The sequence below is a fragment of the Myripristis murdjan genome, chromosome 15, assembly GCF_902150065.1.
Source record: "Myripristis murdjan chromosome 15, fMyrMur1.1, whole genome shotgun sequence".
NCBI classification, from domain to species: Eukaryota; Metazoa; Chordata; class Actinopteri; order Holocentriformes; family Holocentridae; genus Myripristis; species Myripristis murdjan.
This window is the reverse complement of record NC_043994.1, coordinates 17,444,934-17,471,180: the sequence shown is the minus strand read 5'-3', so window position 1 is coordinate 17,471,180 and position 26,247 is coordinate 17,444,934. Positions and strand designations below refer to the sequence as shown.

General features: G+C 41.3%; 2 protein-coding genes across 4 annotated transcripts in view; both read left to right on the top strand.

Annotated features, from left to right (window-relative positions):
• Nucleotides 1-13: 13 nt before the first annotated feature.
• myofl (myoferlin like) lies at nucleotides 14-20,944 on the top strand. Of its 2 annotated transcripts, none has more exons than XM_030070066.1 (54): nucleotides 14-164; nucleotides 728-783; nucleotides 930-1,021; nucleotides 4,037-4,145; nucleotides 4,457-4,553; nucleotides 4,951-5,120; nucleotides 5,609-5,737; nucleotides 6,084-6,146; nucleotides 6,295-6,345; nucleotides 6,478-6,508; nucleotides 6,623-6,738; nucleotides 6,898-7,024; nucleotides 7,234-7,337; nucleotides 7,440-7,508; nucleotides 7,597-7,640; nucleotides 7,723-7,805; nucleotides 7,909-7,947; nucleotides 8,306-8,430; nucleotides 8,534-8,647; nucleotides 9,050-9,227; nucleotides 9,633-9,757; nucleotides 9,874-9,983; nucleotides 10,567-10,759; nucleotides 10,913-11,068; nucleotides 11,235-11,366; nucleotides 11,533-11,696; nucleotides 12,123-12,237; nucleotides 12,473-12,575; nucleotides 12,690-12,829; nucleotides 12,933-13,097; nucleotides 13,440-13,527; nucleotides 13,745-13,822; nucleotides 14,027-14,208; nucleotides 14,306-14,464; nucleotides 14,843-14,944; nucleotides 15,128-15,289; nucleotides 15,376-15,541; nucleotides 15,653-15,723; nucleotides 15,831-15,845; nucleotides 15,927-16,025; nucleotides 16,533-16,661; nucleotides 17,099-17,254; nucleotides 17,398-17,489; nucleotides 17,634-17,804; nucleotides 17,985-18,133; nucleotides 18,394-18,533; nucleotides 18,845-18,933; nucleotides 19,009-19,104; nucleotides 19,288-19,429; nucleotides 19,544-19,643; nucleotides 19,757-19,950; nucleotides 20,035-20,144; nucleotides 20,264-20,411; nucleotides 20,523-20,944. In XM_030070066.1, the coding sequence occupies exons 1-54, from the start codon at nucleotides 77-79 to the stop codon at nucleotides 20,559-20,561; spliced, it is 6,165 nt and encodes a 2,054-aa protein (XP_029925926.1). In that variant the 5' UTR covers nucleotides 14-76; the 3' UTR covers nucleotides 20,562-20,944. The 2 variants fall into 2 exon arrangements, with proteins under 2 accessions (XP_029925926.1, XP_029925925.1); XM_030070065.1 differs by having other exon boundaries at nucleotides 15,828-15,845.
• Nucleotides 20,945-21,877: 933 nt separating this feature from the next.
• The window catches only part of parga (poly (ADP-ribose) glycohydrolase a), a 30,089-nt gene continuing 25,719 nt past the window's right edge, over nucleotides 21,878-26,247 (top strand). The window contains exons 1-8 of one of the 2 annotated variants that reach the window (XM_030070068.1): nucleotides 21,878-22,015; nucleotides 22,492-22,655; nucleotides 22,776-22,838; nucleotides 23,110-23,763; nucleotides 23,943-24,075; nucleotides 24,956-25,078; nucleotides 25,188-25,268; nucleotides 25,613-25,687. In XM_030070068.1, the coding sequence (XP_029925928.1) occupies nucleotides 22,810-22,838; nucleotides 23,110-23,763; nucleotides 23,943-24,075; nucleotides 24,956-25,078; nucleotides 25,188-25,268; nucleotides 25,613-25,687 (1,095 nt within the window). In that variant the 5' untranslated portion in view covers nucleotides 21,878-22,015; nucleotides 22,492-22,655; nucleotides 22,776-22,809. Of the gene's footprint in view, nucleotides 22,016-22,491; nucleotides 22,656-22,772; nucleotides 22,839-23,109; nucleotides 23,764-23,942; nucleotides 24,076-24,955; nucleotides 25,079-25,187; nucleotides 25,269-25,612; nucleotides 25,688-26,247 lie in introns of both variants that reach the window. The other variant, XM_030070067.1, reaches the window with a different exon arrangement.

Sequence of the window (26,247 nt, the reverse complement as noted above, 5' to 3'; positions counted from 1 at the left end):
TCTGCCAGCGTCGACACGACACTGTGACAGGAATATGGTTTGTCTCTCTTGATTAATCGGATCCAATTTTGCCAGCATGCTGCGGGTCATTGTTGAGTCCGCCTTTGGCATCCCCAAAAAGAAACTTGGAAACCCAGATCCAATAGCTGCAGTTGTGTTTAATGGTAAGATGTCTTTGGTTATTCATTTCAAAATGACGGCTCTTACTGTTTACCTATGCCCCTTCAGTGTTTGCTCTGCCAGCCTTGTACATACTATACTATTTTTTTTTATGCCTATCAGTCATCTTTCCTTTTATCCTTTGAGTTTAGGACAGAATTTGTAGTTAAATGTTGCAAAGTTACCCTTGCATTCCTAAACCCCTGTTTGACTGTGCTGGCAGTGATTCATAGCCTACATAAAATGAAGAACCACATCCTTATAAGGTCAGGAATAACCTCTCTATACAACACCAACTACTGGGCTGCTGGATCTTTTATGAGACACTTTTATGCAAAAAAGAGCCACTCTTTGATTAGGTTTGCACTTTGCCAGATGTTGATTCAGAAATTCCTTTAAACATATCAGCATAAGGCTCTTGGCTCTTTTCTGGTTTCTGGTTTGGGACAAACATAAGTCAACTCTCCAAGACTGTATAAAACCTATAGTACTGTACAGGATTTCCTCTTCAAGATATGAGCACTGATTGGTAGAATTAGTGGTTTTTACTTTGCCATTGTGGTTGCAGGTGAAAAGAAGAAAACTAAATACATTGACAATGAATTGAATCCTGTCTGGAATGAAGTAAGTGAGGAATTATTGTGAATTGAAATGTGACATGCTGATTTTTGCCACATTTGTTTGAAGTGAACTGACAACTCTGACAGACTATTAAAGTTAAAGCAATGTTATTGTCTTAACTAAGCATAACTTTTTAATTAAAATTTCAGGTGCTTGAATTTGATCTGAAAGGCTCTTCCTTGGACTCTTCCTCATTCATAGATGTCATTGTGAAAGATTATGAAACAATTGGCAAACACAAGTAAGTACAAGGCGAACATCAGAAAGAGTGACTTTAAAAAAGGATGTATGTCATTTTCAGCAGGTCTGTGCATCCTCTTTTGGGACAGCCCTTATTGCTACTTTTCAACATAAAGACTGTGCTAAAAATAGCACATTGTTTTAAGATAAAGTAAAAAAAAAAAAAAACTCCCCCTCTCAAACATTATATATATATAAAAAATCAGTCAAACACACCCCTCTGCATGGATGAGATCTCAGTGTAGTCAGTCAGTGCACCTGTACAGCTTATTTTCTTGTAATGACTGACTGTGTTAGTAGGTTGTCATTACAGAAGAAAAACAACCATGTTAAGCCTGGGTAATGCAGGTAATGACTAACAGGGAAAGTTCACGCCTTCAAGATTTACTTCTTCAGAAGGTAGACCTGAGATTATAGTCTGGGAAAGCTCTTGTTACCTAAAAGTTGGCCATTTTTTCAGCACACGTTCATTTTGACACTTCAGTCTGCAAATGCATTGGTCAAATGATTGTATTTTAGTCTGCTTGTTAAAGTTTTCTTGCTTTTATTTTACAGTGCTTAGAAGTACAAATCTACTACTACTACTGATAATAATAATGTTGCTGAGTTTTTCTTAGTTTTTTGAATTTACCACATTGGTGCAGAGCAGCAGACTCTATCCTCACTTAGCGCCATTACCGCAGCACCTCCCTGCCACCGTGTTCAGACTTGCAGAGCTGGTAAGGAGGAGCAGAATCTCCCTCAGTAAATTATAGCACTCTAGCTCTTGCAGCAACTGTGCAAAAAAAGAGGGAAGCACACAGTATCAGTCCTGTCTTACTTTCCTCTCAAGCTATTCCTTTATTTGACGCCAAATGGCACGTGTGGGTATTTATTTGCTAGTTATATTCGGGTGTTTATGAGTTTGTAAACTTGTGCTGTGACATTTCCTCCACTCAGATTCTGGGCTGTAGGATTTCCTTTAGCTCGGCATAAACATGCAACACATTCACATGTTTTATCACTGTAGTGTATTTGATCTGTTGCGGTTCTGCATTTGAGGCAGGGAAGGAGAATGAAAGTAGCCTGCCTTACCTTTGTGATTATATGTAACGTGGCTTTGTGTGTATGTGGAGGGGGGGTTGCCAGAGCGAGACACACTCAGATATTTTTCCACAATCACTGCCTGGTGTAACCTAGCAACACGGGTGAGAAGGAGGGTGAATGGTGCTGGAGAGCTTGTGCTGGCTTGTCATTGACTGATTGGGGATGACTGTTAGTAGTGCAGAGTGTATGACTGGAAAAACGCATACATATGTAGTTAATAAATTGAGGAACCCAGCAATATGACACTGAAGAGAAACAAATGGAAATGCAGCCTCAAACAGTATCCCTATGATTCAGTTAACATTTGCGAGCAACTCTCTCCCACTTCAACAGTCTTGGGAAGGAATGTGACTCACAGAGCCTGACATCTAATGTGTGACACCATCGAGAGAAACAGTCTCGAGCTGCTCAGCTGGCAGTGTTGGCTGCTGATCCTGTGGGGGCGAGGAATTTTTGTTTGAGGTTTTACACCCAAACTAGCCTTATTTCAATGCAGAAGCAATGCAGAAGTTGTTGAAAAGACATTGTTACAAGCCACTATGGTTAAAAAGTTGGTGTCTTTTTCACCGTCAGTGGTGCAGCCCCAAATGTGTGACTTGATGACATTACAGAGTGGAGTTTTGGATTTCTGTTTTCTAGCTTCATACACATAACTTATCAACCATGGCTTTAACTTAAATAAAGGATGAGTTTTTTTTTTTTTTTTTCTGTTGCAAGTTTGCAATGTTAGTATGTTTGAGTGGATTCTAGCCCAGTGTGTACATGAGCTGGAAAAGGAGAACTGATCTCACCAAGAAACAAAACATAAACAGTTTGGATGAATCAGCCTTAAGCTGATTGGAGCTTCATGCAAAACAAATGTGGCCTCTCTAACAGCAGGAACATTAAATTGTCACACCAGGAATTTCCTGTTAGTGTGATCCTTCACAGCTGACTCTGCCGTCCAAGGAGATCTGCACCACAAGGGCATACCAACCAAGCATTTTTAAAGCTCTATCTGCATTTGGAAAGACAGAGAAAGAGAAACAAAGAGCCTGAGCATAATCATAAGCACTGATTGCGCCAATTTCTGAAACTCCCTCTTCTACATTTGTCCACCCCTCAAACTGGGCACAGAAGGCCCGGCACATGCCTGTGGTAGATGTTAATCGTTTCCATATTTCTGCTTTTTCTTATGCACTCTTTCACTTTCACTGAGTTTGTCTGTGGAAACTCAAGGGTCCTTGTAACACAGAAATGTGCAGTATGACATTTGTTCACTTGAAATAGCCTTCTGCTTCTCCCAAATGGCTGTCTTGCCAAAATAAGCCAGGCTAAGCGGATGTTTGTCCATGACCCAGCTTTTTTTCAGATCTAAATGTTTATCAGAGACTCAGACAGCATTGTGTCTTATCGCTGACATATTGCCATGTGGTACTGAAAATCCATTAACTAACCACGGTGACTCAGTCAATTAAAATTAAGCCTTTGTATAATTTTGAGATTTTTAATTAATTGCATTTCTAACTATGATTCTAACTAATTTGCACATGTAAAGAATGTTTTATGCCATTCCTTGTGGTTATTAATCAGTGTTGCAACATGACCTCTATTTGGTAAGCAGAGGCGTGTGTACTTTTTGTTGCTTGGTTTGTCATAATAATGTGAAGAAGTGAAACAGGGAACTGTCAGTAGCTATGATATCAGAAGTACAACAAACAGAACTAACAGTCAAAGTCAAATCAGATCATTATACTATCATAGACTATTTGCGCTTTACCTTAAGTTGCCAGTCCGTTCATGTAAGATGATTATTTAGGCTTATCAAAGACTGTAAAAAAAAGAAGTCACTTGTTTCTCTCCATGTGTACTGACTCTTTCTTTGATATATGACTAACTACAGGCTTATGTGCATTTTCACCAAGGAGATAATCATCTGACCGCTTTTCAGGTTCATTGGCTCAGCGAAAATTTCCTTGAGAGACCTGGCCAGTGGTCAAACAAGGTCCCTCCCTTCCAAGAATGTGCCCTTGGTCAATGAGAAACAGCAGGCGATTGGGGTGAATACCTGTACTCACTAAAATTATTCTAGATATACAGGAATGTCCACCTTTACTATGAAGAATACGATGTAGCTTGTTTGATCATGTATTTACTGTATTCACATTGATGACTATGTGTAAAGATACTGTATATTGGCACAAAACACTGGTTATTGGTAGTTTTGGTTAAACAAAACCCAAACCAAAACGAAAGATCTGTATCAGCCTGTAGAAACCACATTGGTTGAAACATATTGCTCAATTTTTTTTTTCGACATTTAGAAATGATGCTCATTAAAAAAAACAAAACAAAACTGTATTTTGCTCAGGCAACCATCAATTTGCTCATTGGGTATGAGCCTCCTGCAAGCAGCACTCCCAACCTGAATGATGAGGCAGATGGAGATATGTCACATGGAGATGCAGGTGAGCGATTTTTATTATTTCAAGAAATATGGTGATAGAATTTCTTTTTCCTTGGAGTGTAAATGAATTGACTCGTCTTATCTGTGTTAAGTGGCTTTTGATGCTGCTGTGAGGTTAGCAGATACATGACACTCTTCCAGGATGAATATGTTGTTTTTCCTGTGAGAGGTTGTTTACTGTCTAGAAATGATGGATGCAAATCAAATTGAGACATGAGCAAGTACTTTATTGCAATAAAAAGGCTTACACAATCAGTTAAAGACAATGCATTATACCCTATGCTCTAAGAGATAGCCACAGATTGTTTATTGCAACTTAAAACATAAGCCAGTTGAAAGTTTGTTTTTTGTGTAGCAATATCATGCAATTATTTTATTATTGTGGTTTTGCATCACAGTTGGCAGCGAAGAGGGGGAAGAAGGGGAGGAGGAAATGGAAGGAGGGGGTCAGGTAGGAAGCCCGGGAGCTGCTGCCACATCAAGCCTGCCTGGGAAGCCCAGCCAGAAGCCCATCCGTCTCAGCCGTAAGAGGCACAGAGCCCTGGCCAACAAGCCTCAGGACTTCCAGGTATTGTATCGAAACTTTACATGGCCTTCGGAGAATGTTTTGACGTCTTTCATATGCCTGCCAGTCCTTGATAATCACATATGCCAAGTTAGGGGGAAATCCATATAATTTATGACAAGAATAACAGCAATGTCTTCACCAGTGAATCACAGAGACATACAGCTTGAAAACACAATTGTCACTGTGATGAACACTGACAAAGCAGAAAGCCAATCGGAAGTGATTTAGAAAATATGCCATGTTAGAGGATTACAAACATCAAGTGATTTTTGTCTGGCATAAAGACAAACAGTTAATGCATTATTTTTTTTAAAAGATTGCATTGCAGGCATGCTTTTGCTCCCATAGAAGGCCCACAAATGTCTTCCAACAGGCTTGCGTCTTAGTTAATTCCGTCTCATTTGTCATGGGGCCTTTTCATCAGTGTCTCTGATGAGCTGTCTGTCACATTACTCGCTCAGCTGCTCACTGTTGCCTCCAATGTTCAGATTCGTGTTCGAGTCATCGAAGGTCGCCAGTTGCCTGGCAACAACATCAAGCCCGTGGTAAAGGTGAATGTGTGTGGAAACACCCACAGGACCAGAGTCAGAAGAGGAAACAACCCATTCTTTGATGAGGTAACAAGTTCCTCATCCACAACACAGTCATTCACTTATTGAGAAAAGTATGAAGTGTCAGTTACTTCTGTTATGCCTTTTATCTGGCTTATCTTTTTGTGATTTCTTCTCATATTCTGTCTTTGCATGTTGATGGCCTTTACCCTCCACCAGTTGCACTAACCTACTGCTGTTCTTCTTTTCATCTGTATTTGCCTTTATCTCAGTTGTTGCCAAAGCATAAACATCTCCGCTTAACCAGTTGTAAGTCCTCTGATGTTTGTCCTAAGCATTGACAATAATGTGTTTTTATTGAAATCTGACATATACTGTGACTACAAATATGATTCTTTTTTCTTGTCCCCAGATATTCTTCTACAATGTTAACATGCTACCATCAGAGCTGTTTGATGAGTACATTTCCCTCCGTGTGAGTGCAAATAATTAATATTCTTTTAAAACAAATTGTGTAGAACTGTGTAGTCCCTCTTTAACAGGCTATTTTTAAAAGAGAAGTTCCATTTTGTGTTGCTATTTTTTTATGACACCCCCTATTTCTTTCTCCTCTCCATGTGCAGGTTTATGACTCCTTTTCCCTCAGAGCAGATAGTCTGATGGGGGAGTTCAAGGTAGGGCTTTTCAAGTATTTATCTCTGATTTATTTCTTTCTGGAAAATTCAGATTCATAGCACCTATCACCGGTTGGCTAACAGATTTCGGTTTTGTTCCAATAACATAACATTTTCTCCTTGCTTTTCCAGGTGGATGTTGGCTACATCTACGATGAACCTGGTCAGTCACATAAAACACTTACACTATATGGAAAAGCTCAGTTTCTCTTTTCAGCTTCAGTCTTATTTTACATCAGAGACTTTACACTGTGCACAAATGTTTATGCATCTCTAGGCCATGCTGTAATGAGGAAATGGCTTCTCCTGAGTGATCCTGATGACACCGGTTCAGGGGCCAAGGGTTACCTGAAAGTCAGCATGATTATTGTGGCGACTGGAGACGAGCCACCGGTGCGAGTACCTCCTTACATATTACCAAAGTCCTCTCTCTGAGATGCACAAGTACAAATAAATATAGGAAAAAATCATCCTGTCCTTGCCTCTCGTCTCATCTCGTCTTGTCTCCTCTCCTGTCCTCTCTTTTCCTCTCCTCTTCTCTCCTGTGTACAGACTGAGAAGAGGGAGACAAATGAAGAGCAGGATGACATAGAGAGTAACCTGCTGGTACCAGCTGGCATCACCTTACGATGGGCCACTCTGAACCTCAAAGTCTACCGTGCTGAGGACATGCCCCAGAGTAAGCAGTCTGTGTTTTTCAGTCACACAACTGGCAATCTGTTTTACTCAGCCCCCCCTGGAGAAACTTAAACATGCAGTTTGGTCCATAAGTTATTTTGACAGTGACACATTATTCATAATTATGGCCTTGTACCCCACCACAGTGGATTTGAAATGGCATATTGTGTTACTTATGGACCTAACTGTACATGTTATCTTGTGTTGCAGTGGATGATGCTTTTGTTCAGACGGTAAAGCAAGTTTTTGGAGGTGATGGTGATAAGAAAAACTTGGTGGATCCATTTTTGGAGATCAGCTTTGCCGGCAAAAAGGTACTTCAGTGGAAAAAAAAACAAAACAGATTCTTTATTTTGTTATTGTGTGCTCAAACCTGTGGATATCATTGATTCAAAGTGATTTTGTCTTTGTTTTAGCTGTGCACCAAAATTATAGAGAAAAATGCTAATCCAGAGTGGAACCAAATCATCAGTCTCCAAGTCAAGGTATGAGAATAACATGTTGAAATGAACCTTATGGGCTCCCTTTCAGCATTTAACATCAATTAACATACACCTCTTTCCGATTCTACAGTTCCCATCCATGTGTGAACGCATCAGGTTGACTGTTTATGACTGGTAAGCTCTCAGATATATTTATCCAGTTTCACAGCTGCTCAGGTGAAAACCAAAATTTAACGTGAGGTTTTACTGTTGACAGGGACCGACTAACCAAAAATGATGCCATAGGAACAACATATTTGAATCTGAGCAAAATCGCTTCCTCTGGCGGTGAGATTGAAGGTAATGATGTAATTTGTAATTAAATAAATATCACTGTCAATGTTAACATTTTAAAACATTTATTCTAAATTGATTTATTGTCTGTTTTTTCTGCTTTAAACAGATACACCAGCTGAAACTTGCAACACGTTATCCTCTGAATGTAAGAAATGACCATTTGCATGTAACCACAGTGTCCTGTTTGAAACAGATACACACCATCTTATCTGTATGGCTAAGGTTATTTTAAGTAATTTCAGTTGGGTGTGCCAAATATGCAAAAAACCAACATAGAGAACATTGTGATGAACTACACAGAAGTTGTTTAGACTCGGTCAGCCTGTACTGTAAAATTAAGTGGCTGAGAATCTACCTGTTGGTAATGAACGTGTGCACATTTTGCTTGTTTGTTTTGCCTCACTTCCATATCTGCCCACACTCAGACATGTGATTATTTTATAACCTAGGCAACATGTTATAAGTGAGTTTTAAATGGAGTGCAAATGCCCTGCATTTTACAGTAAGCACTGCAGAGTCCGAGGTTGGTTTTCTCCCAGCCTTCGGTCCTTGCTATGTCAACCTGTACGGGAGTCCCAGAGAGTTCACTGGCCTGCCCGACCCATATGACGAACTCAACCTTGGCAAAGTAAGATCATCCTGTCAGAACTGTTGGCTTGTTAGGTCATTATTTAAGCTCTTCACATAATGTTCCACCTTCATGTGATGTGTTTCTGCTTGGTATATTGCAGGGTGAAGGGGTGGCCTACAGGGGGAGGGTCCTCATTGAGCTGTCCACTGAGCTGGATGGAAAAGTCGATAAGAAGGTGGATGACATCTCCAGTGATGACATCCTGGTGACACAGGTATGGACTGCAACAAATCGGCCTTGTGATACTGTAACTCTACTGACATTTTATTCCTTCAACTTGAATTGTGCTGAACAATGCTCTGACTCATAAGTCATAGCATTTGAAAAAAAAAAAAAAAAAAACATTTGAATTTGTGCTGCTGTTGTGATATACCTTGATTTAACTTAAGGCAGACATCACTGCTGTCCTTAATTTCCCAAATATGCTGAAATTCCCCTTAACACATGTCATACAAAATTCTGCTTATTTTCCTCTGACATCATTTCAGACTCTAATTATGTTTGATTGGAGCAGAGATCATCTGAGTGCACAAATAACTGCCAGAGGAAGGGAGGATTAAAAAAAAAAGAAATATGCCTAACTTTGAACTGTTGTGACTCTTTTCATCGAGAGCAGAAATACCAGCGGAGGAGGAAGTACTCCCTTTGCGCTGTGTTCCACAGTGCCTGCATGCTTCAAGAGCCAGGGGAGCCAATCCAGTTTGAGGTCAGCATTGGTAACTACGGCAACAAACTGGACTCCACTTGCACACCCCTGGCATCGACCACCCAGTACAGCTTTGCTGTGTTTGATGGTGAGAAAACTAACACAGGAGATAAAGCTGGAACCCCCTTCATAAGATCATTGTGGGTGGCTATTTGATGAGTCGTATGATGAAAAACATTTCTGCTATGCTAATTTATTATGATTATGATTTCTATTTTTTCCCCCCATATTTTTCTTCCCTTTTTTGTCTGGTGAAAATAATCAATAATGATTCAACTGAAACAATCTGAAAAGGCAAAAATCATTTTTTGGTCTATTCTCTGCAAACACATACCTGTAATGGGGGGTTTCAAATAGGCCCTGCTTCATTTTAAGGTTGAGAAACACTGGTATAGTGCAACAGTGAATTTACAGCATGGCAGCAGCAAGGTGTGCATTTATCTCTACACCCTGTGATTGATTTGACTGGGTGAATTTATTGTATGTCCCACAGGTAATCACTACTACTACCTGCCCTGGGCTGACACTAAGCCTGTGGTGATCCTCACTTCATTCTGGGAAGACATCAGCCACCGCCTGGATGCTGTCAATATTCTCTTCTTCATTGCTGAGAGACTGGTGAGAACAAGTCACCGTGACACACATGCTACATTTATGTGGCTTTGTAATATGTGATTACATACCAGTGCACTGCTCATTAACCTCTTCTTTTCTGGTTTTGTGATTTCTTCCAGGAGTCTCACCTCACCTCTTTAAAAACAGCCATCTTAGCCAAAATGCCTGAGACCCGTCTGGCAGAGATTTGGCTTAAACTCATCAACCACATGATAGAGGACCTTAACAGGTACTTCAAGGCAGACATAAACTCTTGGAGCTGAAAATATAACCCTATACCAAATTTGTCACTGATGTGGGAGTTATGCTGTAATGCAACGATTCCTAATCTTGTAAAACCATCATAAGAAATGGAGCGTGGTTATTCCTGCAAGGTAGACCTAGGTGGTATACCGATATTGTGCCATTGGACTGGACATCACATAGCATTTTGGACACTGTAGTGTTGTGACATGACATGAATGTTGACTTTTCTTTGTTTTAAAGGGTGAATTACAGCAAAGCAACTGAATTTTCTGAAGTTGGTCATATCTACATTACTAATGATTGCTTATCAAAAATTTCTTGTGTGTAAATATCTTATGTAAGCACCAATAGTCATCCCTACAATACTGTCACAATATCAATATCAAGGTATTTAGTCAAAGACGTCATGATACTTGATTTTTTTCTTGTATTGCCCAACCCTACAGCTGTGCCTGGTACGTTAGTGGGTCGCTGTCTTGAACAGAATTCTGTTGTATGTTTGTGCCTTGTTCTCCCTTGAAAGAGAGTCATCCAAAATTGCTTTCACTAACAAAAGCTTTTGACAGTTTCCAGCTTCCAGCGCTGGAGGGGCAGCCAAACGTGACTGCACTGGACATGCAGATAAAAAAACTTCGGGACGCTGCTGTGGCCAACATCAAACAGATGGCCACTCTCATGAAAGAAGAGGCCACAGATGTAAAGGCCACAGTTAGCGACATTGAAGAATGGCTGGAAAGACTCAAGCAGCTGGCAGAGGAGGTCAGGAGCAAAAACAATTCTGTGGATGCACACAGCTTTGCTCCACACTGGTGCAAAACAATGACATCATGTGGCTGACAAAGAATAACATAGAGAAGTGAATATCGGATCTATTCTGTGACTATTTTGTTTCTTCCTCTCTTGCCTCATCAGCCTCAGAACAGCGTACCAGATGTGATCATCTGGATGTTGAGAGGAGAGAAGCGGGTAGCATACGCCCGAGTCCCAGCCCATCAGATCCTCTACTCCACCTTCAGTGAGCAGGCCTGTGGAAAACACTGCGGAAGCACCCAAACCATCTTCATGAAGGTACAAGTCTATTTAAACACCTGTTAACATTTAATTTTACTCTAAGATGAAAGATGTTTTAAATGATTGATAACACCCAGTAGGCCTTAACAATTTTTTTAAGCAGATATTTTATTGGTAAAATTTCAGTATGGAAATACTTCTTATTTAATTTTCATTTTTTTAGTACCCCATGGACAAAAACAAAGGTGTGAAGATCCCTGTTCAGCTTCGCGTCAACATGTGGCTGGGTCTTTCTACAAATGAGAAGAAATTCAACAGCTTCTCAGAGGGAAACTTCAGTGTATATGCTGAAATGGTAGCTAAATTAAACATTGGTTATTACGTTTTTTTGGGGGGGTACATGTTAGATTTCCTTGTTTTTGTAATCTTTAATGTTTTCAGAATCATTGCTGAGCCCAAAATAGCCTTTGAATGCTTTGTTTCGAAAACTGTCCTCAAACACCCTCACTTTCTCTCTGCAGTATGAGAACCAGGCCCAAGTGTTTGGGAAGTGGGGAACCACAGGCTTGGTTGGCCGCCATAAGTTCTCGGACGTGACCGGAAAGGTGAAACTAAAACAAGAGCGCTTTATGCCGCCACGTGAATGGGAATGGGAGGACGACTGGTTTGTTGACCCTGAGCGATGGTAAATAAACCACGTTCACTCTGTCATACATAAGCACGCATGCTCACGCAGTCGTACATGATTCATGGCATGCACAAGTGTAAACATCCTCTGCCAAGTGCTTGTTCATATTTCAGAACTATCCCACATTAACTGGCAGAAATAAAAAGTCAGTGCTTGTGCCAGTCACAGCAAAAAGCCATATCTAGAGCACAATCAGAGGAAATGACCAAGAATTTTGGCATCCCCCTTTGTTTTGGTTTAATTACTTGTTTTCCTCCTCTGGTGCCTCCTACTCCTGATGTGCTTACATTTTCTCACTTGTGTAATTATGTGCTCTAAAAGCCTGTCTTCCTGAGCTGTTCTGCACTATTTGTGCTAGCCCTACATAACTAGACCCTGAGTCACAAAAGTTCTCCCCAACCTGTGTGCTGTGTTTATCTGCAGCCTGCTGACAGAAGCAGATGCTGGCCACACAGAGTTCACGGATGAGGTTTTTCAGAATGAGACACGCTTCCCTGGTGGGGAGTGGAAACCTGCTGCAGAGCCCTACACAGATGTGGTAAGACGTAGTGGTCTCGCTACACATGCACTCACATTCACCTATTAAAAAGAAACTATGTTAAATATGTGGGTGTAGATAACAGGACAAAAACCTGTCAATTCTTAGGTTAGTGGTCAGATTTCCTAACTATCCCTACTATTATGCATTAAAAAGGTGGGGTGTTATCCTGGAAATACTCCAAATGTCTTTTAGCCATCAAATTTAAATGCTTGACTATGCCTGTTTTATGCAGAATGGAGAAAAGGCTCAGAGCCCAGAAGAGCTGGAGTGTCCTCCTGGATGGAGCTGGGAGGATGCCTGGAGTTTTGATAGCAACAGGGCCGTGGATGAGAGAGGTGAGCAAACCAGAACTAAATCAAAAATATGAAATCTAAATCCTTTGTTGATATTACTTATGCGTTTTAAGGACTGAAATACAGAGGGTATAATACGTGTTTGTTTTTTACTAGGCTGGGAATATGGAGTCACCATTCCTCCTGATAATAAACCCAAATCCTGGGTTGCAGCAGAGAAAATGTACCATGTCCATCGCAGGAAGAGGCTCATACGACCAAGAAGGAAAATATCTGATAAAAAGCCTGCTGCCGAGGTGAGGAGGAGATAGATGGGGGAGACGGGGAAAGTAGGAGTAAGGAGACATGGAAGATTATGCTTGGTTTCTTATTTTTCTCTTCTCCTTGTATCTTTCACAGAGGCGGGAACCTGGGGAAGGCTGGGAATACTCCTCACTGATTGGTTGGAAGTTCCACAGGAAGGAGCGCTCCTCTGACACGTTTCGCCGCCGTCGCTGGAGGAGAAAAATGGCTCCATCGGATTGCATGGGGGCCTCGGCCATCTTTAGACTGGAGGGGGCACTAGTAAGTCATAATTAAGCTGCTATGTAAAAATGGCAAATGAATGTGGTTATAATTGCCTTGAACCCTCTGTGTTTTCTACAATCATCCCACTCAGAGGCTGTAGCCATGGCAACAGGGTTAAGCTATGCAATTGACTCATGTCCTCTCATTATTCTCCTATATCTGCCTCTTCCTGTCAGGTGATTGTGACTGGCACATAATTCAGGAAGCATGTTTTTGTTCTGCAATTTAAAGACATGCTATATTTGGTCATATGTTGACTGACTGAGATTTTTGCTGACTTGCTCAAAGGTTGGCTCAGAAATGTTTTATTGAGCCGTTCCCTTGTGTTTTGTCCTACAGGGAGTTGATGTTGACGAGAAGGCCAGTAAAACGGATGCAGCCAAGCTGTTTGGTGCCAACACACCCACTGTTTCCTGCCACTTTAACCGTAAGTAGTTAAGTCACATCTTGGGCTCTGACACTGATTAAAGACCCTCTGGAGACTGCTTCCTCTCTGACTGGCTCTATTGGAAGATATAATTACACCGTATTATATTGGAAAAAAATTACATTCCTAATTAGCAGCTTATCAGGTATCCTGCAAAATTACATTGTTGGCAGTAGTGATACATTTAGGTTTGCTGTTAAACCTAATCTCTCTTCAGGGTCCTACATTTACCATCTGAGGGTGTACGTGTATCAGGCAAGGAATCTCTGTGCCATGGACAAAGACAGCTTCTCAGGTAAAAATAAAGCAATATGTGGCAGTGAAGTCATTGTTTGGGTTCCAGATGAAAGTGGTCAAGAGAAATAAATAAAAACGATTAATGATATTCGTATTAATTAAGGAGTATTGATTACATCAAACACTAGCCACAATGGTCCATGTGATCCCATACACATCTTGGCTCACATGTCAGTCACAGTCATTTCCTGGTCCTCTCCAGATCCCTATGCCCATGTGTCATTCCTACATGTCAGTAAGACCACAGAAGTCATAAGGGCCACCCTTAACCCTACATGGGATCAGACTCTCATCTTTGAGGACATTGAAATCTATGGGGACCCCCAGACAATTGCCCGCAACCCTCCTGATGTGGTCTTGGAGCTGTATGACAGCGATCAAGTGGTATGTTATCATACTTTGAAGATGATCTGGTATGGATGTGCTCGCACTGTGCTTGGTATTTGTGTGCTACTGCCTGCTGCTGTACTTTGTGCCACAGGGTAAAGATGAGCCTATGGGTCACTGTACATGCCCCCCGATAGTGAAGCTGAACCCCAGTGTGGACGTCAGCCCCAAGCTGCTGTGGTTCCCAGTCACCAAAAAGGGCCGCGGTGCAGGAGAAATGCTTCTGGCCGCTGAGCTCCTACTGAAAGACAAGGTAAAGAAGAGCTTGAAGAGAGAGAGAAGAGACAGTTAGTGACATGGTAATATGCACTTAGTACTTTGCAAAAGATCTCCATTTTAAGTCATTTAGTCTCTTGTGCACAGATCATGTCTTGATCACCCAGAAAACTACAAATCTTTTTTAACTAATCTCCTCATGTTTACATTCATCTTCAACATCTACCTACTGAAGTAGGTGTCATTTTTAAATAAATAATGGATCACAACTTGCACTGGATTTACCTGTTCAACCTGTTTCATGACAAGGAGCTAAAACTATGTTTTTTGTCTTAATCCATAAACCTTTGTCCATAAGATGATATTTATGTTTGATAAAAAAAAGAAGGTGACACTCTCCTGCTTTGGCCTCCAGGTGAATGAGGGAGATATGCCCCTGGTGCCTCCCAGGCGAGGGGAGAAGCTCTACATGGTTCCCCAGGGAATCAGGCCAGTTGTGCAGCTCACTGCCATTGAGGTATTGCAGTCAACCATCCAGCTTGTCTGCAAGATGAAATACATTCCCTTCAAACAAATTACATGATCAGACACGACCGGCCCAACCTTGAGATGTTGTTGTGGTTATTTTCAAAACAGACTTATCACCCAATTCTCTGTAATCTCATAATCTGTTCCTGTGTATGTCCTTGTTTGCTCCCAGATCTTGACCTGGGGTTTGAGGAATATGAAGCCCTACCAGCTGGCTACAGTTTCTTGCCCCAGTTTGATTGTGGAATGCGGTGGCGAGATCATTCAAACTGCTGTCATCAAGACCTTCAAAAAGAACCCCAACTTCCCCGGATCTGTGCTGCTGCTCAAAGTGGTACTAACTCTCAGCCTTGGTTGAACATGTTCACACAAGCGTCCCATTCCAAATAAACAAATACAATCTTTTCCTTCCTTACCCAGCTCCTGCCCAAAGAGGAGATGTACACCCCTCCCATAGTGCTGAAGGTCATAGACCATCGACCTTTTGGCAGAAAACCCGTAGTGGGTCAGTGTACCATCGACTGCCTGGAGCAGTTCCGCTGCGACCCTTATCGCATCAACAGTGAAATGGTCATGTCTGCCAAAGGTATAAACACTTTGGTATTCACACATGTATGCATGGACACTTTCATAATACACAAACCCATCCTGATTACATGTGGCATTTATCTTATTCTGTTTTCCATGGATCTTTCAGTGGCGATGATAGCAGCTGCCCAGGGAGATGTTGTCATCGATGTTGAAGAGAGACCCATTCTGAATACTGAGGTAAAAGATGCTGTGGTCCTGTAAGCAGTCTAGAGTGACTTTTTTGAAATTCTCAGATAATTCTTTTATCAATAATTGCTCTCTTTGTCCCTCCCCCCCTTTAGCAGCTGCATGCAGAAAAGGTAAGATATTTTTGTTTTTACAGAGACTGATAGGCAGCGTCTCTAAAAATACAAAGTGCATCATTATTTTCCATCTTCTAGGAGGACGAGGCAGTAGACTGGTGGAGTAAGTTTTATGCCTCCCTCGGGGAGCAGGAGAAGTGTGGCCCTTACCTCAAAAAAGGATATGACACTTTACAGGTGAGGACATGTCATCACACAGAGCCAAACAACAAGCTATAATTCTGGCATTTGTGACACCATGTCTGTTTGGGTTCACAAGCTACAGCTTGCTAGCTAAAAATGATCTCAAAATACCCTGAAAGATTATATATCAGCCATAATAGGGTTGTGAAGTCTGACAAGAAAGTCTTTTTAGTAGACTAGATATGTAATTCCAGTTGTGTAGCTTTTTCTTTAGATGTTGACATGAGACATCAGGAATCTGGGAGTTGAGATGTAAATATTTATAGTATAACTTAATAGACATCAAATGTAGAAAATTATATTCTTATCTGCTGTAATCCATGATTATTTGTAACACAGAGGTGAAGAAGAGTAATAATGAAGAGTGAGAATGAAAAGTGTCTGATATTTGATTTACTGTTATGCCTCTTGAAAACTGGTGAAAGTGCATTATCTATGAATCCTTGTATCTGTTTCTGTTTGCGTGTCTGTGTTTGTGTGTGTGTGTGGTATGTTTTGCAGGTGTATAACAGCGAGCTGGAGGAGGTTCCACAGTTCCAGGGCTTGACTGATTTCTGCGGCACCTTCAAACTGCAGCGAGGGAAGAGTGAGGATGAGGAAGATGATCCCACAGTGGTGGGAGAGTTCAAGGTGAGGAAGACAAATACTGAGGAACTGAGTTAACATTGTACCTGAAACAAAGGGAACAGCAGCTACAGTATCATTGCACAGCTACTCTTCCCAGCCCTTGTACACCCTCTGGTGGTAATTTCATAAACGTCAATCAAAAATCAGAGCGATTTCATTTGTCAAGTACAATAAAAGTGGAGGAATTTGTCGTGGTGACACCGGTTCAGGGACACATCAACAAGTCAAGGAGTAACATGTCGGCACGACTAGTACAGAAGCACTTTATTCCTCAGGTGGCTGCTAAAGTCACCCATAATGAAGACTGTAGCATTGTCAAGTCAGATCTCTAATTCTGTCTGCTCAATTAGTTAAACATTCTGTTTCATTCGCTTTTACCTGTTGTGGGATGTGGAGTCCAGTCTAATAGTGCTGACATGTGACTGTTCTGTCGCATACAGGGCTCGTTCAGGATTTATCCACTGTCTGATGACCCAGGGGTTCCTGCTCCACCCCGTCAGTTCAGAGAGCTTCCTGAGAGCGGGCCTCAGGAGTGTCTGGTCAGAATTTATGTGGTGCGCTGCATTGACCTGCAGCCCAAGGATAACAATGGCATGGTGAGCCTTAATCTAAAATTTAACAGCTGCCCAGGTTTTGCAATAAGCACACTCTACATTTTGAGTTCCCAAATGATAAGAAGCTCAGATTGATGCACCAGGTGCTTGTTTTCACTTTCATCCTTTATGTGTTCCCGTGACAGTGTGACCCTTACATTAAGATCACTTTGGGAAGGAAAACAGTGGATGACAGAGATAACTACAAGCCAAACACCCTCAATCCAGATTTTGGGAGGTGAGACAACAATGTGTTAATGATTTTTTTTTTTTCCATTCATTTTTTCTCTTCATCTCAAACACATTATAATGGTCAATTTTCAGAATTTATGCAGGAAAACAAAGCAACAAAGTATAAAGTGTGTCTTCCCTTCTCATCCAGGGTGTTTGAGCTGTCCTGCTTTCTGCCTCAAGACAAGGACCTGAAGATTGCCGTCTATGACTACGACTTACTGAGCAGAGATGAAAAAGTGGGTGAGACGGTCATCGATTTGGAGAACAGACTCCTGTCCCGTTTCGGCGCCTATTGTGGCCTTCCACAGACTTACTGCACGTGAGCATCAACTCTGTGTGTTTTTATCAATGTGGAGTGTGTCTTGAGCTGCCAGATCTATGTTCTGTATTGAGGTGTTTTAGTTTGTTAAAGTCAAACTTGTGTATTATTACCTGTATGCAGTGATTAAGTTCAGTAAAATCACAAGTTCACAAGTTGAAAGTTACGATTTTCTTCCAGGTCAGGGGTCAATCAGTGGAGACACCAGCTGAAGCCATCTCAGATTCTCCAGAACCAGGCCAAGCTGAAGGGAATTCCTCCTCCACGCATAGAAGGAGATGGCAGCTCATTGACCTTCTCTGGGAGACAATACAGCCTGCAAGATTTTGGTAACCTCACTTAACATGCTTAATTGTTTGCATTTCATAACGTTAGTATGTACAACTTAAAATATTACCTATCAGTATACTACAACGGGATTTCAGCTACCCATATGTCCAAAGATGTCAACATATGCCTTTATATAAATGTGCTGGGTATTTGTGTCTGCAGACATGGCACATAAAAAGCAAAAACCCTGCCTTACATGGTATTATATCCTTCCTTTCACCCTTGTCTTCTCGTGTTTGATCCACTGTGCTCTGTGCAGAGGCTAACTCTGTGAACCACCAGCACCTGGGCCCAGCCAGGGAGCGGCTGGCCTTGCACGTCCTCAGAAACCAGGGCTTGGTACCGGAGCATGTGGAGACCAGGACCCTGTGCAGCTCTTACCAGCCAAATCTGTCTCAGGTTAAACACACAGCAGTAAAACTGGATTATCTTTATTGCAGAAGTAGAAGTAGACTTAGCTGTAGTAGAGTAAAAGCAGGGTTCCCACCTGCCCTGGAAAACTTTGAAATCCTAAAAATGTATTAAATAGTTTTCCAGTCATGGAAAACACATGAAAATTTCAAAGCCTCATAAAATGTCCTAGTTGTGTAGTTATGAGATCCTGGGGAAAAGTGGGAGCCTTGAAAAGGCTACAACTCTGTGCAGTGAACACATGAAAGACATTGTATGGTGGCTATGTTTAAAATTGAACCCCTTTATTCCAAATGCAGGGGCGAATTCAAATGTGGGTGGACATCTTCCCTAAGAGCCTGGGCTTGCCAGGACCTCCGTGTGACATTACTCCACGCAAAGCCAAAAAGTAAGAAACCGAACTAATGGTGACATTTTAACATAGTGCATTACTGGATGAATTGTAATCATGTGTTTGGAACAGGTACTATTTGCGGGCCATTGTCTGGAACACAACTGATGTCATTCTGGATGAAACAAGCATCACTGGAGAAAATATGAGTGACATCTACGTCAAAGGGTACGCTATTTTGCTTATCAGTCACCAACTACAATAAACTGAACACAAACCTCTCATATTTGATTTGTCCTCCATCCATCAGACTGATGGTACTGATACTTATTTACACAATGTACTTTATTTTATGTTTTTTATTCACACATAGCTAGATTGAATAAAATAAAATCATACTATGTTTCCCAGATGGATGCCAGGCATGGAGGATGACAAGCAGAAGACTGATGTCCACTACAGATCCCTGGATGGTGATGGAAACTTCAACTGGAGGTTCATCTTTGGGTTTGACTACCTGCCTGCAGAGCAGCTGTGTGTTGTTTCCAGGAAAGTGAGTGAGATTATGCAGCGGCAACGTAGTGTCAAGTGATTCTGCAGAATTTTTTTGAAACAGTGGTGTAATGTTGCGAGACAGGATGTAAAAGAAATGTCTTTCTTTTGACAGGAACACTTCTGGAATCTGGACAAAACTGAATTCAGGGTTCCCCCGAAACTGATCATCCAGATATGGGACAATGACAAATTCTCCCTGGATGACTACTTAGGTGAGATGTTGCTGCTCATAACACCGATTGATGGCATGCATGGCCGTACAAAAGCAAATCCTGGATACAGCTGAAATACAAATATGTACTACCTGTCCATATCTCTGACACAGGTGCCATTGAGCTGGACCTGCTCAATCTGATTCCCCCTGCAAAGAGCCCAGAAAAATGCAGCCTGAAGATGATACCAGGAATGCCAGGCTCATCCCTAACCAAGAGACCAAATCCCAACTCCCTGTTTTCCCAGAAGTCTGTGCGAGGCTGGTGGCCGTGCATGATGGAGCAGGACGGGAAACATGTGCTTGGTGTACGTTTAAGTTCACATCCCACTCTGTTGTTCAGGGTATATTCCTCTAGTTTCTGTTTGTGACTGTGTTTTAATATTTCACAGGGAAAAGTGGAGTTGACCTTGGAGATCGTGGAGGAGAAGGAGATGGAGGAGAGACCAGCCGGGAAAGGCAGAGATGAGCCCAACATGAATCCCAAACTGGACCCACCCAAGTAAGAAATGTGGTATAGTTGTATTCAAAAATATAATTCTGTATGTGTATGAATTGTTTGTTCATTTGCATCAGTATTTGTGAACACATTCCACACTGATGTTTGTTTCCATGAAACAGTCGCCCTGACACGTCCTTCTTCTGGTTTACGAACCCCTGCAAGACCATGAAGTTCATCGTGTGGCGCAGATTCAGATGCATTTTCATTGTCGCGATTATCCTTCTGCTGGTGATCTTGTTCTTCGGGATCCTGTTCTACTCTCTTCCCGTATGTTGATCATGCTTTTATACTGATATTTATTTTACATACTTTGAGTAATGCTCTCAAAAATCGTGCTTATATCGTTAAATGGTTTTAAATTCATTCTTTTATTCGCAGAATTATATCTCAATGAAGATTGTGAAGCCATTCGCATGAGGAGTGCTGCAGAGAGGCTGTCTGCCTTCCTGATTCAGGAGCCACACAGATACTCTTCACTATACAGTGTCCCCTGGAAATATATGCAATTACTTGTACTATCGACTCTACTCTCCATAGCGGACTGATTCTATTCAGCATTTCCACCCAAACATAATCAGCACTGTCTGTTTTTTTTTATTTTTTATTATTTTTGCACTTTGTATCAGTTGCACTATGGTGTCTCACAACTTGCAAGCATTATTTTTTTTCTAACATTAAGCTTTATAAAAAAAATCATGAATGTCAAGAATCAAAACATTGTAATAAATTCTGTAATAATCTAATCTTTACAGTTTATGGTATAATTTTACACGAGTGATTCCAGTGCATCCAAGTTTGTAACCTACCCTGCGTTCCAAATCGCATACTTATACTTTTTACTCTTAGTATGTACTGCAGCTGCCCTTACAAAGTATGTAGTTTAGTATGTATTGGGACATACTAATTCTTTTTTTCCCTACTAAATAGGATGGTAGTATGGGTATTGGAACGCAGGGATAATCTCAGGGCCGGTTTTGCTTATTAAATTACTGTATAAGCGACTGCAATGGGCCCTCTAACCACTAGGGGGCCTCTGTGTCTTTCATTTTTTAATTTTTTTTTAACACACACCTTTTTATTGACATTGATAACACTTGTGGGCCTTTGGAAAGATGTTCTAGATAAAGACTCCATTTTAAATTTGTTATTTGAAAATAAATTATCAATAAAATTGATTTTTCTTTGATTTATGGTATAACTGTGTCATACTGCTCAAAAGATATTTTTAAAGGGTCACTTTACTTCTAGCTGTGATTATACTGTTGTGATTGCTTTATTTGTTAATTAAAAGCTCTAATTAAATTACGTATGCCTGTGTTTAGGTTTTGGGGGGCATGGCAGTTAAAGATTTTGCTTGAGGACTCGAAAGTTTCAGAAACGGCCCTGCAGGACCTAAATGAATAAAGCACCTGGCCTTACTTAGACCTACCTTTTCCACTTTGAAATGGCCCCATTGTTTGGGATTTTTACTCGAGTGCATTGACAATAACGCAGTTATTCCAAAAGCTTAGTTCAGGGGTTATTATTTGACGCTCCACAGAGCTGGAGGGGGAAGAAAAGCCCTGTGTCGGACAGCCCACTTGATAAAAAAAATGACCAATCACTCCAGCTGTCTCAAGGTTTGCACGACAGTAAATTCCTTTTCGACACAGTTGCTACGATACATCCTCAAGATCCCGCCTCTTTGCCCAAAGACAGCTCTCTGATTGGTTTGAATTTCCCTGCCGTCAAGGTGCAGCAGTACCAGCGACTTCAAAGTAAAACAATACCGAGTGATGACATCTCGTCTGAAGATGAATTCGTGTTTACCAAATTGATAAAAATGTAATAAAGCCACCCGAGGTTTCCAAACTCAAAAGATGGACACGCCTGTGAGTTGCATTGTTGTTTTAAATGGAGACAGATCTGTGTGTCTTATCTGTGTTATCTGTGGGCATCGAGGCTAGCGCACTAAGGTTAGCTAATGTGGGAATATCAGCCAGCCAGGGAGCTAGGAGAGGCTGACTTGGCGACTAATGCTATGCTAACTGTTCACATTATTATTATTATTATTATTTTTATTATTTGCACCAGAGGTTATATTCCAATAAAGTCAGCTGATGGGTAAAGCTTTGGGACTAACTAACCTTAGGGTGTTAAAGCCGACGAAGTATCTTTACCATGAATATAACGTGGAAAAATAATGTATAGCTAGCTGAAGTAGAGGTGTGGAGCCTGGTAGCAGCTGCTTGAACCCGTTCAGAGCTTCTTTGCCCGGTGACTTGTTTGCTGATAGTGAGTCAGTCCCTGAAACGGAGACGATAACCAAGTGTCTAAACCTGGAGTGTGATATCACTGTATGTGGCAGCTCTGTGGCCAGGACTGTCCTCTGAGAGCTGCCCCTCCTCCTGACATGTGAAGTTCAGAAACACCTGCAGCCAGGCCGCCCCAGTCCACGTCTGTTTTCTAGCCTTCTCCTAAACCCAGACACAAACAAGTGACAGTGACTCTGGGGAAAAGGGCAATGCTTAAGTAAGTATGCTCCTTGTGAATGATCAAAACTGTTGCAGTTCACAATAAACAGTGTTTTTAATAACAATAATAATATTAATGAAATGACATACTGTGTATATTTTTTTTTCTCTTAAGCAGCCTTAGTTGATTCATCTGCTCTCACCTGTCAAAGATGGATGAAGAAATGCATTCTCAAAGAAGGTATACCAATCTAATGAGTGTTAGGGCTTTGTGTCCCCAGGTGTCTACTACTAGAAGGGTGTTTGTACATGTGGCAGTGTGCTTAAATGTCCATAATTAAAAAGGAAGATTGTTTGAGTTGACCTTACTTTTTGATTAACATCTGATCCAACAAGGGACTTGTATATGTTGTATAGTGAAACAAAGGGGCTACCTGCGGTTAAGGAGAAAAAGAAATAAGCGCACATAAGATACAGCCTTTTCATTGTTTACTCTCTCTGTTCTGCATCAGTGTGACTGCTGAAGCCAAGCCCGAGGATGCCAACAATGATATTTCCAAAACAAACCTTACAGATGGAAGAGATGACCTATTTTGTGGACCCCAAAAGCTTGAGAGGAAAAATGACGGTGTAATAATGGATAACACTCAAGATGACCCCGCATCTCAGAACTCCCTGGACTGCGGGGCTGCCAGTGGACTTGATGAGGCTTGTTTTGTTGGCAGCGGACATATCGCGGCTCCGATGCACTGCTCCACTGTGCAGAAATCTAAGAGGCCCAGCTCACCTGATCCACACCCTGTCAAAACAACATGTGTAGCTGCACACTCTCCCAATCCCAAACTCACCCTCTGTCTCCATAGTAGTCCCAAGAAGGCTGTGAGTACTCCCAGCGATGTGGAGATGCTGAGTCCGGACAGCCCCCTCTGTAAACCCCTGCCTAACTCTGCAGACAAAGACCATGATGGCTGTGCTTTCACAGAGCAAACCAGCCTTCAAGGGGCTCCCCGGGAGTTTGTGAAAGACTCTGATTCAGGATGTTTGGTCAAAGACAGAGACAAGCCTGTTGCCGTGGGAACAGAAGATGCTGAGAAAGCTGAGTGCAGTGGATCATCTGATATGAGTCAGGACTTCAGCGGAAGCCAGACAGGTTCCACTTTGGGAAGGTACTTATGAAGCTAACATATCTCATGCCTCAACTTATTCATCCAATTGTATTAATGTACTTTTTTTTTTTCTTTTATGATTGGTGAATCATCTCTCTTGTGGTCAAGTTCCACCATGCTCTCCATTCCTATAGATGATTATTTGGTACACTTACATTTTCTGCTCTTGTCCCGTACAGCATTTCATTCTCACTGTGTGACATGGACAGTAAATGGTTGGGGACGCCTATTGATGAGCTGAACAGGATGCCCCAGTGTGCCCCTCCTCTGTCTCACCTGAAAGTAGTGCCTAACCACACGATCACAATCAGGGTGAGTCCACAAGCCATTTTCTCCTTTGTTGTCCTCAGTTTGTTTTCTAAGATCAGAAAAAGAAAAAGCATGCATATATAAGTGAAAGGCTGTGTGGGGTAAGAATGACATATGCCTCTTACAGGATAAAATGAGGGAGAGGGAAAATGAGTGGGAGAGACTGTAAGGTATTTGTTGGTTTATGTCTTTGCTAGATGCAGGTAGAAGGAAATGGAAACAGAGCTGTGCATCCGCTCAGAGCCTCATGTCATTAAAGCCCCTGTCAGAAAATGACTTCTACTGGTAGTCCCACTGGAACACTGTCAGTACGTCTAAACAGCTACAGCTTGCTCCAGCCATAAACCCCGACCCTCACCTAGTCTGGGCTCTCCCCATTTTTTTAATCACTAAAATAATTTTCTCTCTAGTTACTATTTGAAGACAGTCAAGTATCAAAATGAAAAACACAGGCCTGTTTTCAGCTGTTTAGTCACCCACCCAGGATGAAACATATTTCTCTTCAGGTGACTTTATGAAAAGGTGAAAAATAAGCTTGTATGCCAATTACTTGTTTATTGAGAATTGACACAAGACAACAGACCTCTTTTTATATTCATAGGGATGTCTTTGTTAATTGGGTTCAGGAAAAAAAAAATGCTGTGAGATTTTAGTCTAATTGAGTGTGTCATACTTAATTCCAGAGCATCTCTGTGATTTTAAAACATGTACCATGTCAGAGCTCTTATGAGTTACTAAAAGATGATTGTTACAACAAACATAATTTTTGTGTTGCAGTTAACAAAACAAAGAAAGTGAGAAATTAGCAGTCTTACTCACTCTACAGTTAAGGGTAACCTGCAGAGACATCTTAATATTTCAGTTTTTTTTTTCTGTGTTACAGACGGATCTCCTTAGAGAGGGAGAGCAACCTGTCCCGTACCCCTCGAAGTTCAAGGACGCCTGGGATGACGTGTCTGTGAAGATGCCCTGCTCTGAGAAGAATCTGTTTCCTGTGGAGAGTGAGGTATACTAGACATGGAGATAACAGAGTCATGTTCTTTAGTTGCTTTGATTAAGACATACCCACAGGAATATTGATGTGTCGGCCGGTTATAAGTTGCTGTGTTGTTTAGGATGGAGGTGGCGTCCAAAGTCGATGGGAGCTGATCCACACAGCCTTGGAGGGAGAATTCAAAAGTTCTCTGGATGTGAGGGTAAGACAGCTGTGTTGGGTCACATATACTTTTTAAGTTGTGTTATTCTCAGCCCTCACTAGGCAATTAAAGCATGTGTCTTATACAGGGGTTTTTAATACCTTTTTCTTATAAGCCAGTTGTAGAAGATTCAAAGAAACAAAAACTGATTCTATAAACAACCACAGGATGGCAGAGTTTGCAACAATCATGGCTTGTACCGGCCATATTAAAGGATGAGTGTGACTGTAACTTGAAGACTCTTAAGGTTTTGTACATTCAACCTGATGTTATTCTGCTGATGGTGTTGCGTGTTTCAAAAAATTGTCGTCTGTCAATAAACAAATCTGACTCTCCTCATACAGGATGCAATACTGAGATACAACACAGCCCATGCAAAGAAATGGGACTTCACTGCCCTGAACCTTCTTTGCACAGAGGTAAGCATTACACACATTACAGTCAACTGATTTTTAAAGGTTGAGCTGGGACACAGAGGTTGGGTGCGGCTGGGCATAACTCTCATTGGTATCCCAAATGTGAGGTTATCTGATATGTGCATGTATTCTAAGGAATTTATTTGACAAATGGTTAAATGCAAATAAATAAAACTAATTAAAGTGGCACTCATTCATTTTTTTCTTTAATACTTTTGTTTATAATACCGTGATTGTCTCGGCTGAGAAACTGTCTCAGCTGAGCATGTGGTTGATATGACTTCAGTCTAAATCTTTGAAAGGGAAATCTCAGCCAAAGGAGCGTAACACTTTAATTAATTTGCTATCTAACAGGCCGTCATATCCGTCCATTCAAGAGAAGTGGCATATTAAAAAGAAAACTGTTGATTGAATTGCAGTCGGTTGTGTGCATCACAGTGCAGACAGTTTGCCCCCTTGTGTTTTCCATTGTACAGGTTGGCATCTCTGGCTCACTTCACCACGATTAACTTTCATCTTCATTCTTCAGTCATTTACCCTAATGAGAAACTAAGCTAATGCTA

What these genes read in the sequence shown, in the direction of transcription:
- myofl (XM_030070065.1), top strand. Translation starts at nt 77, where the DNA reads ATGCTGCGGGTCATTGTTGAGTCCGCCTTTGGCATCCCCAAAAAGAAA. An exon ending in CAGAGCCCTACACAGATGTG is followed by an intron (nt 12,238 to 12,472) that starts GTAAGACGTAGT and finishes TGTTTTATGCAG; the next exon opens with AATGGAGAAAAGGCTCAGAG. An exon ending in CCAAGGATAACAATGGCATG is followed by an intron (nt 17,255 to 17,397) that starts GTGAGCCTTAAT and finishes TTCCCGTGACAG; the next exon opens with TGTGACCCTTACATTAAGAT.